The 12044-nt window shown below is 47.3% G+C and overlaps 1 protein-coding gene across 1 annotated transcript in view; it reads left to right on the top strand.

Annotated features, from left to right (window-relative positions):
• The window catches only part of SGSM1 (small G protein signaling modulator 1), a 94793-nt gene that overhangs the window by 4570 nt on the left and 78179 nt on the right, over positions 1–12044 (top strand). The window contains exons 3-7 of the mRNA XM_011975363.1: positions 824–976; positions 6275–6342; positions 6578–6723; positions 6842–6973; positions 11218–11342. Coding sequence (XP_011830753.1) covers positions 824–976; positions 6275–6342; positions 6578–6723; positions 6842–6973; positions 11218–11342 — 624 coding nt within the window. The remainder of the gene's footprint in view (positions 1–823; positions 977–6274; positions 6343–6577; positions 6724–6841; positions 6974–11217; positions 11343–12044) is intronic.

The following is a 12044-nucleotide window of genomic DNA, read 5'->3' as shown; positions in this document are numbered from 1 at the left end:
GAGAATCGCTTGAACCCGGGAGGCAGAGGTTGCGGTGAGCCGAAATTGTGCCATTGCACTCCAGCCTGGACAATAAGAGTGAAACTCCATCTCAAAACAACAACAACAAAATAAGTTGCCAATTTCATATCCTCAAGATCACAGCATGGAGGGGAAGACAGAAAAGTGAGCAGGGAGCTCAGCTCCAGAGGCTGACAGAGCACAGACCAGCTTTGATTGGTCCAGGAGAGCTTCCTGTATGTAGGAGGCGAAGCCCTCGCTGAGACCTAAACAGTGAGAGGGATCAGCCTGGGAATGGGTGGGGAGGGAACCCGGAAGAAGCGGCAGCCCAGGGAAAGGCTTCAGATGAGACTCTGGTACCCTCAGGCATCTGCACATACCTCTGTCTGGCTGGATCATGGAGTGATAAGGGTTAGTGGTAAGGAGATTGTTGGAGAGATGAGTGGGGCATCTTGTAGCTCTCTGCCAGTCATGTTGAAGAGCTTGCTTCCCAAGTGCACTGGAGACCCATTGAAGGATCTACACTCCAGGACTCTTCTTGGCCAGCACTCCTTTCCAGGAGAGAGAGGCGGGGGGATATCCGTATGAGAATCTGGCTTGCCCTTTGGCAGTGTAGGAAAGTGTCTGTTTAACCACATCTGCACACTCATTGGGTATTATTTTTTTAACTCCTGACCAGCTTGCTAGCAGCAATATGGGCTCTTGTGGTTTAGCTGCCATTCCTTCATTTTCCGGAGAGATTGAACATTCTCCCATTTGCCAATTAGTCCTGTGTGGATTTGCTCTTGTGAGTATTTATTCCTCTCTCTCATTGGTCTTGAAGGAGAAACCAGATCCAGGGCCTCCAGGAGAATGTGCGGAAGCTGCCGAAGCTGCCCAGCTTGTCCCCACTTGCCATCAAGCATCTGTGGATTCGCACAGCCTTGTTTGAGAAGGTCCTGGACAAAATTGTGCATTACCTTGTGGAAAACAGCAGGTGAGAGGGAAAGACTCAATACCTGGCCATGCTCTGCCCCCACCTGCTGGCCGTCGTGGGAATTGCATCCCCTCACACAAAGCTGCTTTCTTTTTCTCTTTGACAGCCACTAAGTTTGAAAGGAATTAAATGCCTGAACGTTGGGTAGATTCAAGAGCTTAATGGCAGTGCAAGGTCTTCGGATTTAGGGTGGAGTATAGGGATCCTGAGTTTCTTCCTTCTCCTGTGGATTACTCCACTCAATCACTGTGTGGCCCTAGAGAGTTGCTTAGCCTCTCTGTGCCTGTTAATCTCCTTTGGTAAATGGCATGGCGATTCCTGATACTCCAGAGAAGTGAGAAGGGAATTTGGTAAATATACAGCATTTTGAAAATGCATGGTGAGCCTTTCTACATTTTCTCCACTAGCTTAGATTAATCTGATGTGAAAGTTTTAGAGTATGAACCCTCTTGGGTAACCATTCATCCATGCATTCATTCATCCAGCAAATATTTAATGAGGACCTGCTGTGTACTGGCACTAACCTAGACATCAGGGATACAGTGGTGATGCCTGTCATGTTACAGAGCTTGTACATCATCTCAAGAGCCATGGAAGAATTTATCACCTGACACTCCTCGTGGCCAGCATGCCTCTCCAGCCCCCAAGAGGTGGCAGGAACAGTGGGATGGGGGGGAGAGAGAGAGAGAGAGTGTGTGTAATATCTCAGAATCTCCCCATCTTTCAGAATATAAAAGTGCTGGCTTAACCACATTTTCACACAGTGGATGTTTTGTTATCATTCTTTGCCCCTTTGCAAGGAAAATATGCATGAAAGTGGCAAGAAAAATCCCTCTTCTCATGAAGTTCATGTGCTTGCAAGGAAAACCAGCAAACAGTCATGGTGACAATACGTGATGGATGTTCCAAGGGGGCGTGGTGGTGTTGATTATTTTCTCCTGGTGGTCAGGGAAAGTGTCCTGGATGGCGCAACAGTTAAGCCTCCATTTGAAGAGCACGGAGGCATTAGCCAGGTGATGGGATGGGGAACGAAGTGTTTCTGGTGGAGGGAGTAGCAGGTGCAGAGGCCTAGAGACAGGAGAGAAAATGCAAGAAATCCGAGCTCTGGATCTCCAGTTCACTATTTACCTTGTAGTAATAACATGTCTCTGCCTCCTGTCCCATGAAGGTTTCTGGGCCTCTTTAATTATTGCCTTTGGCATATGACCTTGAGCATATGACCTGCTGATTCAGTTGGTCAAAGGGAATTAGTAATTTATTTGAGAAGCAATGTCAACCTGCTTTCTTTTCATTTCAACTTTTTATTTTTAATTTAGATTTACATAGAAGTTGCAAAATTAGTACAGAGAGTACTAATTGCCTAACCTCAATGATAACATTTTACATACCCATAGTGCCATGATCAAAACCAGGAAACTGACATTGGTACAATACTATTAACTAACCGCAAAACTTTTTTGGATTTCATCAATTTTTATAGGTACTCAATTTTTTTTATACAGTTCTATGACACTTTAACACATGTATAGTTTCATATAACCCACACCACCATCAGGATACAGAATTATTCCAAAATAAACCTCATCACCCCAAAGAAACTCCTTTCAGCTTCTTTTTTTTTTTTTTTTTTTTAAGATGGAGTCTTGCTCTGTCGCCCAGGCTGGAGTGCAGTGACGCGATCTCAGCTCACTGCAAGCTCTACCTCCCGGGTTCATACCGTTCTCCTGCCTCAGCCTCCCGAGTAGCTGGGACTACAGGTGCCCACCACCACACCCGGCTAATTTTTTTTTGTATTTTTAGTAGAGACGGGGTTTCACCATATTAGTCAGGATGGTCTTGATCTCCTGACCTCGTGATCCGCCCACCTCAGCCTCCCAAAGTGCTGAGATTACAGGCTTGAGCCACTGCGCCCAGCCCCTTCAGCTACTTTTTACAGTCACACCTCGGTTCCAACGCTACCTGCTAATTTTAAAATTTATTTTTATTTTTTGAGATGGAGTCTCATTCTGTCGCCCAAGTTGGAGTACAATGGCGCGTCTTGACTCAGTGCAACCTCTGTCTCCCGTGTTCAAGTGATTCTCATGCCTCAGCCTCCCAAGTAGCTGGTTTTGCAGGCATGCACCACCACGCCAGACTAATTTAGTATTTTTAGTAGAGACAGGGTTTCACCATATTGGGCAGACTGGTCTCGAACTCCTGGCCTCAGGTGATCCTCCCACCTTGGCCTCCCAAAGTGCTGGGATTACAGGCATGAGCCACTGTGCCTGGCCTTTTTTAATTTGTTTTGAGAGCCCTACCTACTCATTTTTGAGGCAGCATGTTTGAGGGTTTTGATCATGTAATTCTGCTGATTTTTAGAAACTGAGTGGTGGCAAAGTGAAAAGTTTCTTAATGTGTTATCTTCAGATTTGATGCCAAAATATGTACAACCTTGATATTGAATAAGTCCAGAGCATGTCAATTCTGGCTCATACAATATTCCAGTTGATGGAAGACTCTCAGGGGGTAAGATTACAGTGATGTTGCCACCATTTCGTGAGGATTTCCTGATGTTGGGCTCTGTGCTGTGCTATGTAAGCAGGTTGTCATTGAATCCTTCCAACAACCCAGGCATTTGAGTTCTATACTTCCTCCCATTTTACAGCTGAGGACCAAAGCTCAGAGAGGGCTCTCACTTGCCCAGCGATACACAGCAAGACAGGGAGTGGCATAGCTGGGCTCCCACCCATTCTGTGGCACCCCAGATCCCATGTCCTTTACTTTCTGCTGTATGCTGGCAAGAGTTGAGGCAGGTGGGCTCAGCCCAAGCCTGTATCTGCCTGCCGTATGGCCTCCAGCAACTAAATCACTTACCCTCTTTTGGGAGAACCCACTCCCGATGTTTAACATGGGTTATTTTCTATTTCCTAAGTATCTCGACTGGGTTGAGAAATAAAGGGAAAGAGCACAAGAAAGAGAAATTTAAAGCTGGGTGTCCGGGGCAGACATCTCATGTTGGCAGGATCCGTGATGTTCCCCGAGCCATAAAAGCAGCACGTTTCTATTAGCTATTTTCAAAAGGGGAGGAAGTGCACGAATAGGGTGTGGGTCACAGAGATCACATACTTTACAAGGTAATAAAATATCACAAAGCAAATGGAGGCAGGGCGAGATCACAGGACCACCGGATGAGGTGAAATTAAAATTGCTAATGAAGTTTCGGCAGGCATTGTCGTTGATAACATCTTATCAGGAAACAGGGTTTGAGAGCAGACAACCTGTCTGACCAAAATTTATTAGGTGGGAATTTTCCTCCACCTGATAAGCCTGGGAGCGCTAAAGGAGACCGGGGCTTATTTCATCCCTTCGGCTTTGACCATAAAAGATGGGATGGGACAGGACGCCTTGAAAGGGGCCGTCTATAAGCCTACCTTCAGGGCGCATTCTCTTTCTCAGGGCTGTTCCTTGCTGAGGGAAAGAATTCAGCGATATTTCTCCTATTTGCTTATGAAAGAGGAGAAATATAGCTCTGTTCCGTCCGGCTCACTGGCAGCCAGTTCAAAGTTGCCTGTCTTGTTCTCTGAACATTGCTGTTATCCTGTTCTTTTTTTAAGATGCCCAGATTTCATATTGTTCAAACACACATGCTCTACAAACAATTTGTGCAGTTGATACAATCACAGGGTCCGCAGGGTCATCTTCCTCAGTTTACGAAGGAGATGACGGGATTAAGAGATTAAAGACAGGTATAGGAAAACACAAGGGTATTGATTGGGGAAGTGATAATTGTCCATGAAATCTTCACAATTTATGTTCAGAGATTTCAGTAAAGACAGGTGTAAGAAATTATAAAAGTATTAATTTGGGGAACTAATAAATGTCCATGAAATCTTCACAATTTATGTTCTTCTGCTGCGGCTTCAGCCAGTCCCTCCGTTTGGGGTCCCTGACTTCCCGCAACACCCTCTCTGGGCCTGAGATCCCTTGGGAGGTCAGAACAAGGTTCTTTTCCATCCTAAAATTGTTTGTTTCTAGACTGTATGAGTTTTCAAGGAATTAGAAACCACTACACAATAACTCAGTTGTGGAAACATTCAGCACAAACATTGTATTGATGGTGTATTAGTTCATTTTGATGCTGCTGATAAAGATATGCCTGAAACTGGGAACCAAAAGAGGTTTAATTGGATTTAAAGTTCCACATAGCTGGGGAAGCCTCAGAATCATGGTAGGAGGCAAAAGGCACTTCTTACATGGTGGTGGCAAGAGAAAAATGAGGAAGAAGCAAAAGCAGAAACCTCTGATAAACCCATCATATCTCGTGAGACTTATTCACAATCACAAGAATAGCATGGGAAAGACCGGCCCCCATGATTCAATTATGTTCCTCTGGGTCGGTCGCTCCCACAATACGTGGGAAGTCTGGGAGATACAATTCAATTTGGGATTTGGGTGGGGACACAGCCAAACCATATCAGATGGCATCACTTGTTATTCTTCACAGCCAAATCCCAGGGGGCATTTTTGAGCATCTCAGGCCAGTGCTCTCCATATTAGTTATCAAGGCAGGAAAGCTTGTTATATAGCCTTTCAGTACCCACTGCTGCTAAACAGCATTTGGTTGCCCCGGTAATAGAAGGGCAGACATCATCTGAGCCTCTAAGTCACTTCCTGTCTCAAATGGAAGATGTGGTAGAGGCAGATAGAGTCAGCCAGGCCTCTGCAACCTATTAATTATTATTCTTGTTACTGTTATAAAGGCTCTATCATGACCATGTGTTAAGGATGTACATGTTGAGCACTCCGCTAAATGCATTTAATTTTTTGTTTCTCTCCAAAGTCCTTCCAATAGGCTGGTCATGGTGGCTTATGCCTGTAATCTCAGTGCTTTGGAGGCCAAGGTGGTGGGATCACTTGAGGCCAGGAATTCAAGACCAGCCTGGGCAACATAATAAGACCCTGTCTCTACAAAAAATTAAAAAATTAGCCAGGTCTGGTGGCACATGCCTCTAGCCCCAGCTAATTGGGAGGCTGAAGTGGAAGGATCGCTTGAGCCCAGGAGTTCGAGGTTACCGTGCACTTTGATTGTGCCACTGCATTCCAGCCTGGGTGACAGAGAAAGACCTTATCTTTAAAAAAAAAAAAAAAAAGTCCTTCTGTCAGCCCTATGAGCTATATTATTATTATCCCCATTTTACAGATGGGGCAGCTGAGGCTCTGGGTGGTAACCAAGTGATACTGGGGATTGAACTCTCATCTATGGATTGTGCGTCCTCTGCTGGTCTCCATCCAAACCTGCATATTCTCTCCTCTTGCTAGTAAATACTATGAGAAGGAAGCTCTCCTGATGGACCCTGTGGACGGCCCCATCCTTGCGTCTTTGTTGGGTAAGTGGTCCTGTGACCACTTCTAGATGGAGCTGAGCTTCATCTAGACCCCTGCTCTTGAGTCTCAGGGGCACCTCCTCTGGGATACTCTCACTCCTGTCCAGCCTCGCCCATCAAAATGCACGCTGTCCTGGCAGGCTGGAAGAGAGGGTAGTGAGGTGGGCGGCCATCTGGTGGTAGATGAGCGGGAGGACTTTCCGGGGCAGTGGGTTCCTAGCTCCCACGTGCCCCTCAGTGGGGCCCTGTGCCCTAGAGTACACCAAGATGAAGACTGCAGATCACTTCTGGACTGATCCCTCGGCTGACGAACTTGTCCAGAGGCACCGCATCCACAGCTCCCACGTGCGGCAGGACTCGCCCACCAAGCGTCCCGCGCTCTGTGTGAGTGGGGTGGACAGTGGGGCTGTGGGAGGGACCTTGCTTGGGGGCAGGAAACAGGGTGGGAGTCCTCAAGGTCACCTCAGGTCTCATCCCTCTGTCTCCCCTCATGTTCTACCAGATCCAGAAGAGGCATTCCAGTGGCAGCATGGACGACCGGCCATCCCTCTCTGCCCGCGATTATGTGGAGTCCCTGCATCAGAACTCCCGTGCCACCCTGCTCTATGGCAAAAACAACGTTCTGGTTCAGCCGGTGAGAGGTTATCTTGGGCCCAGATCTTGCACTGAGGGTCTCACTGCAGGTTATGGAGGAAGAGGCCTCTCTGGCTCCAGGTTGCCAATCCATTCATCCATTTATCCACTCACCCATGCACACATCTATCCGCCCAACATTCATTCATCTGTCAATCTATATGTACATCCCCCCATCCTTACATCCATCCATCCATCCACCCATTGTTACATCCATCCATCCACCCATTGTCACATCCATCCATCCACCCATCTTTTTTTTTTTTTTTTGAGATGGAGTCTCGCTCTGTCGTCCAGTCTGGAGTGCAGTGGTGCGATCTCAGCTCACTGCAAGCTCCGCCTCCCAGGTTCACGCCATTTTCCTGCCTCAGCCTCCCGAGTAGCTGGGACTACACGCGCCTGCCACCTCGCCCAGCTAATTTTTTGTATATTTAGTGGAGACGGGGTTTCACCACGTTAGCCAGGATGGTCTCGATCTCCTGACCTCGTGATCCGTCCACCTTGGCCTCCCAAAGTGCTGGGATTACAGGCATGAGCCACCGCGCCCAGCCAATCCACCCATCTTTACATTCATTTATCTACCTGTCTTTACATCCATCCATCCATCCATTCATCCGTTTGTCCATTTATTTTCCCATCCATCTCTTCACTCACCTGTATACTCAGGCTTCTATCCGTCTGTTCACTCTTGTTCTCCCTCATTGATTCAGCAAACATTTCCATGGACCTGCTATGTGCTAGGTGCATATGGTGTCAAGATCTTCATTCTCAGGACCAATATTTCTTGATGCTTCCCTATGTGTCAGGCACTGTGCAAGGTGTTTTCAACTGTATTAACTCTTAAACCTCCCAACAACCCTTTGAGGCAGGTACCATTTTTTCAGGCCTCAGTGTTATCAAATGGTAATACTGAGGGCTATACAGGTGAAGTAAGGTGCAGATAGTTATGATTTGAATTCAGGCCAGCTGGTGCCAGAGTCAGTGCCATCACTCAATCACCTTCTCTGCCCCATCACACGGCTAGGCTGCAGGGATGACTGGTAGGTGAGGCATATATAGTTCCTGCCTTCATGCAGTGTCCCCTTTGGCTGTATCCTCCCTAGGGCCATTTGGTTGCATGGTCATTGTGGTGTTTGGGCTCTCAGCGGGAGGAAGCAAAGGGAAAACCATTAGCCACTCCATCTCTGTAGTCAGTTTTAATCACTGAGTGACCGTGAGCAAGTCACTTTTCCCTCTGAGCCTCCATATCTGCATCACAATGGGTATAAAATCCGATTGCTGCAAATCTAAGAAGCCACTAATTTAAGATACACCATTTTCTTTTTTGCTGTTTTCAGACAGAGTCTCACTCTGTCGCCCAGGCTGGAGTGCAGTGGCACGATCTTGGCTGACTGCAAGCTCCGCCTCCCAGGTTCACGCCTTTCTTCTGCCTCAGCCTCCCAAGTAACTGGGACTACAGGCGCCCACCACCACGCCTGGCTAATTTGTTATATTTTTAGTAGAGACGGGGTTTCACCGTGTTAGCCGGGATGGTATCCATCTCCTGACCTTGTGATCCGCCCACCTCTGCCTCCCAAAGTGCTGGGATTACAGGCGTGAGCCACTGGGCCCAGCCTAAGATACACCGTTTCTTAACGTAATCTAAACAAATTAAAAATGGTATTTAGAGGGCCGAGTATGGTGGCTCGTGCCAGTAATCCCAGCACTTTAGAAGGCTGAGGCAGGAGGATCACAAGGTCAGGAGTCCAAGACCAGCCTGGCCAATGTGGTGAAACTCTGTCTGTACTAAAAATAGAAAAAAATAGCCGGGTATGGTGGCACGTGCCTGTAGTCCCAGCTACTTGGGAGATTGAGGCAGAATTGCTTGAACCCAGGAGGTGGAGGTTGCAGTGAGCCAAGATCACACCATTGCACTCCAGACTGGGAAACAGAGTGAGACTCTGTCTCAAAAAAAAAAAAAAAAGGAAAAAAAGCTATTTAGATTATATACAGTGTTTTTGTTTTGTTTTGTTTTGCTACTTAGAAAATTTAGCTTATGCTTTTTGAAAGAGGTCTTTGAAACTTACATGGATGTAGTTTTGTTTTTTAATCTATATCACTTTTATAAGTAACACACAGGGAAAATGTCATTGAAATACATTCATTAAGATATTCTTCAAACTTCTTCCAGTTCAGAGTTCCATCCTCTGTATCACTTTTCGACTTAGAGTCATCAGTGCCCTCATTTTTCCACACATTGTTTCCTGTTCCATCAAGAGAAGGAGTTAACAATCATCTGTGCCTCTACTTGTTTTTGCAAATAAAGTTTTATTGGGATACAGCTACAGCCTATGACTGCTTTCAGGCCTTGCTGGCAGAGTTGAGTGGTTGCAGCTGAGCTTGTATACCTTACAAATCCAAAAAATATTTCCTATTTGTCCCTTTACACAAAAAATTTGGTGGTCCCTGATCCAGGAGCACAGGAAGCGCAGCATTTCTTGCAAGAATGTCCACTCTCATCTCCGGGATGTTTTTTGTTTTTTGTCTTTTTTGGTTGTTTTTTTTTTTTTTTTGAGACAAGGTCTCACTGTCACCCAGGCTGGAGTGCAGTGGTGTGATCATGGCTCACTGCAGCCTCAAACTCCTGGGCTCAAGCAAGCCTCCCACCTCAGCCTCCTGAGCAGCTGGGACTACAGGTGTGTACCACCATGCCTGGCTAATTTTTAAGTTATTTTTTGTAGAGATGGGGTCTTGCTACATTGTCCAGGCTAATGTAAAACTCCTGGGCTCAGGTAATTATCCCACCTCAGCCTCCCAAACGTCTGGGATTGCAGGCGTGAGCCACTGCACCCAGGCTGTGATGGTTCTTAAGTCCTATAAAGTATTTGTTTGTTGCTTTACAAGAAAATCTTGGCTGGGCACAGTGGCTCATGCCTGTAATCCTAGGACTTTGGGAGGCCAAGGCAGGTGGATCATCTGAGATCAGGAGATTGAGACCAGCCTGGCCAACATGGCGAAACCCCATCTCTACTAAAAAAAATAAATAAATAATACAAAAATTGGCCGGACGTGGTGGCAGGTGCCTGTAATCCCAGCTACTTGGGAGGTTGAGGCAGAAGAATCACTTGAACCTGGGAAGCAGACGTTGCAGTGAGCCGAAATCGCACCACTGCCCTCCAGTCTTGGCAACAGAGCAAGACTCCATCTCAAAAAAAAAAGAAGAAGAAGAAACAATCTGGACTTGTGGGCTTCCCTGCAGGGATGAATACGTGCCTGCCTTGCCAGCGTCACGCAGGCACTCTACCGCTCCGTTCCCAGCCTTCATATGTGCACAGTAGGTTTTCCATTCAAAGATGAATCGCGGTCAAATCTTTTTGAAGGCATTTAAAATAGCACCTACATTCCACACGTGAAATAACAACCGTGTCCAAAACTTAATTGAAATGATGATGCTTTGAACGGCTGTTCAGTCAGGCAGGACAGCCACGTCACAGTTGTGATTAGAAGACCCACCCCCATTTCAGGTACATGAAAAAGTGAACAATCAAGATGTGTGTCTTTGGATCGATAAAATACTACACTGCTCCTCCCTTGGGGTTGTAAGCGCGTGGGTTAAATCAAGACGGTGCGTGTGAAGGCTGAGCCGTGCTCGGGACACATTTGGTGCTCAGTAAATGTTGGGGTGAATTTGGTGGGGGGATGGTGACATCGCCCTCCCCACACACCCACCTGGGATGAAACAAAGCCGGTGAGAATCCCTGTAGGTAAATCTAGGGGAGAAAAGGGAACGGCTACTGGGCGGGGAGTGTGGCGGGGGTCTTTGGGAGGAGGTTTCTGAGTATTGTCTCTGGGAAGGGCCCTAGAGCCCAGCTGCCATCTGTTTCTCCCTTAAGCCTGGCCAAGATAAATGCCTTCTGTTTTGAAAAGCATGATTTTCAGTGGGGCAGGGCCTCCTTCCTGGCTCTGAAGGAACCTGGGGTCAGGGACCCTCGAGATCAGAAGGAAGTCAGGGTGTGAAAGTGATGGGAGTGGGAGGCTTTTACAGCTGGATGATGTAGAACCCATCCTGGGAGGTTGGCTGCAAATGGCTTTGCTTAGCAAGGCCACCTGGAAGGAGGCTTTAGAGTCTTCCACGTGGCCAGGGCCTTGAAGGGATGAACCCAACCTCTTAGTTCCGATGATGTGTTCTTGAGTCAAATGAGCCAGGACCTATGTCCACAGCGACTCCAGCACCATGGCCAGACCTGAGTCCTCCTCTCTCTGCAGAGGGACGACATGGAGGCTGTGCCAGGTTACCTGTCCCTGCACCAGACGGCTGACATCATGACCTTGAAGTGGACCCCCAACCAGCTGATGAACGGGTCTGTGGGGGACCTGGACTATGAGAAGAGGTAGGGCACTGCGTCTGCTCTGTGTCCCTTGGGTCCCTCCACTCCCCTCGGCACAAGGAAGTTCCTCCCCGGGAGAGGGGAGGCCTGTATCCAGCCCCTGCTTCTGCCCGCTCTTCTGCCTTCTTGTTAGGGTCACTTGGCTCAGCCTCCCTGCAGCTGTAGCCTCCTGGGAAACTCTAAGGCTCGAGAGGATCTGGAAATCAGCTGGAAGAGTCTTAAGGCATGGGAGTTGGCAATGCCCTGGACAAAACCATCCAGAGGGAGAAATGTTTACAGAGATCTCCTAAGCCTACAAATGGCAAATATTCTTCAGTCTCTGTCCTCCTTCTCGATCACTCAATAAAAAGGGAAGGCAGGAGGTATTAGCAGGCGTCTGGTCCAGGGCTGCATCTGCCTTGAAATCCTGTGATTTATGAGACCCAGGAAAGGCTTTCGAGACACACTTGAAAGGAATGCAGGGACAGGGGATTTCCTGCTGCAGTGCCTGGATTTCAGCCCAATTAGGGAAGACTTTAGGAGGAACAAATAAAGCCGTGGTGCAGAGGTGTGGCTGGTTCAAATATTTCAGCTTGAGGAGGCTTGGCTGCTGGTGGGGAGGAGAAGCAGTGGTTTTTCCTGCTCCAGGTCCACATCGAATCTTATTTTTATGTTACATTTTATTGCTTTCCTAAAAAATTATTTTACAATTAAGAATTTTTGGCC

Source organism: Mandrillus leucophaeus, unplaced genomic scaffold (genome assembly GCF_000951045.1).
Source record: "Mandrillus leucophaeus isolate KB7577 unplaced genomic scaffold, Mleu.le_1.0 Scaffold154, whole genome shotgun sequence".
NCBI lineage: Eukaryota > Metazoa > Chordata > Mammalia > Primates > Cercopithecidae > Mandrillus > Mandrillus leucophaeus.
Note: the sequence above shows the minus strand (reverse complement) of the source record. Positions and strands in the feature narration are given on the sequence as shown.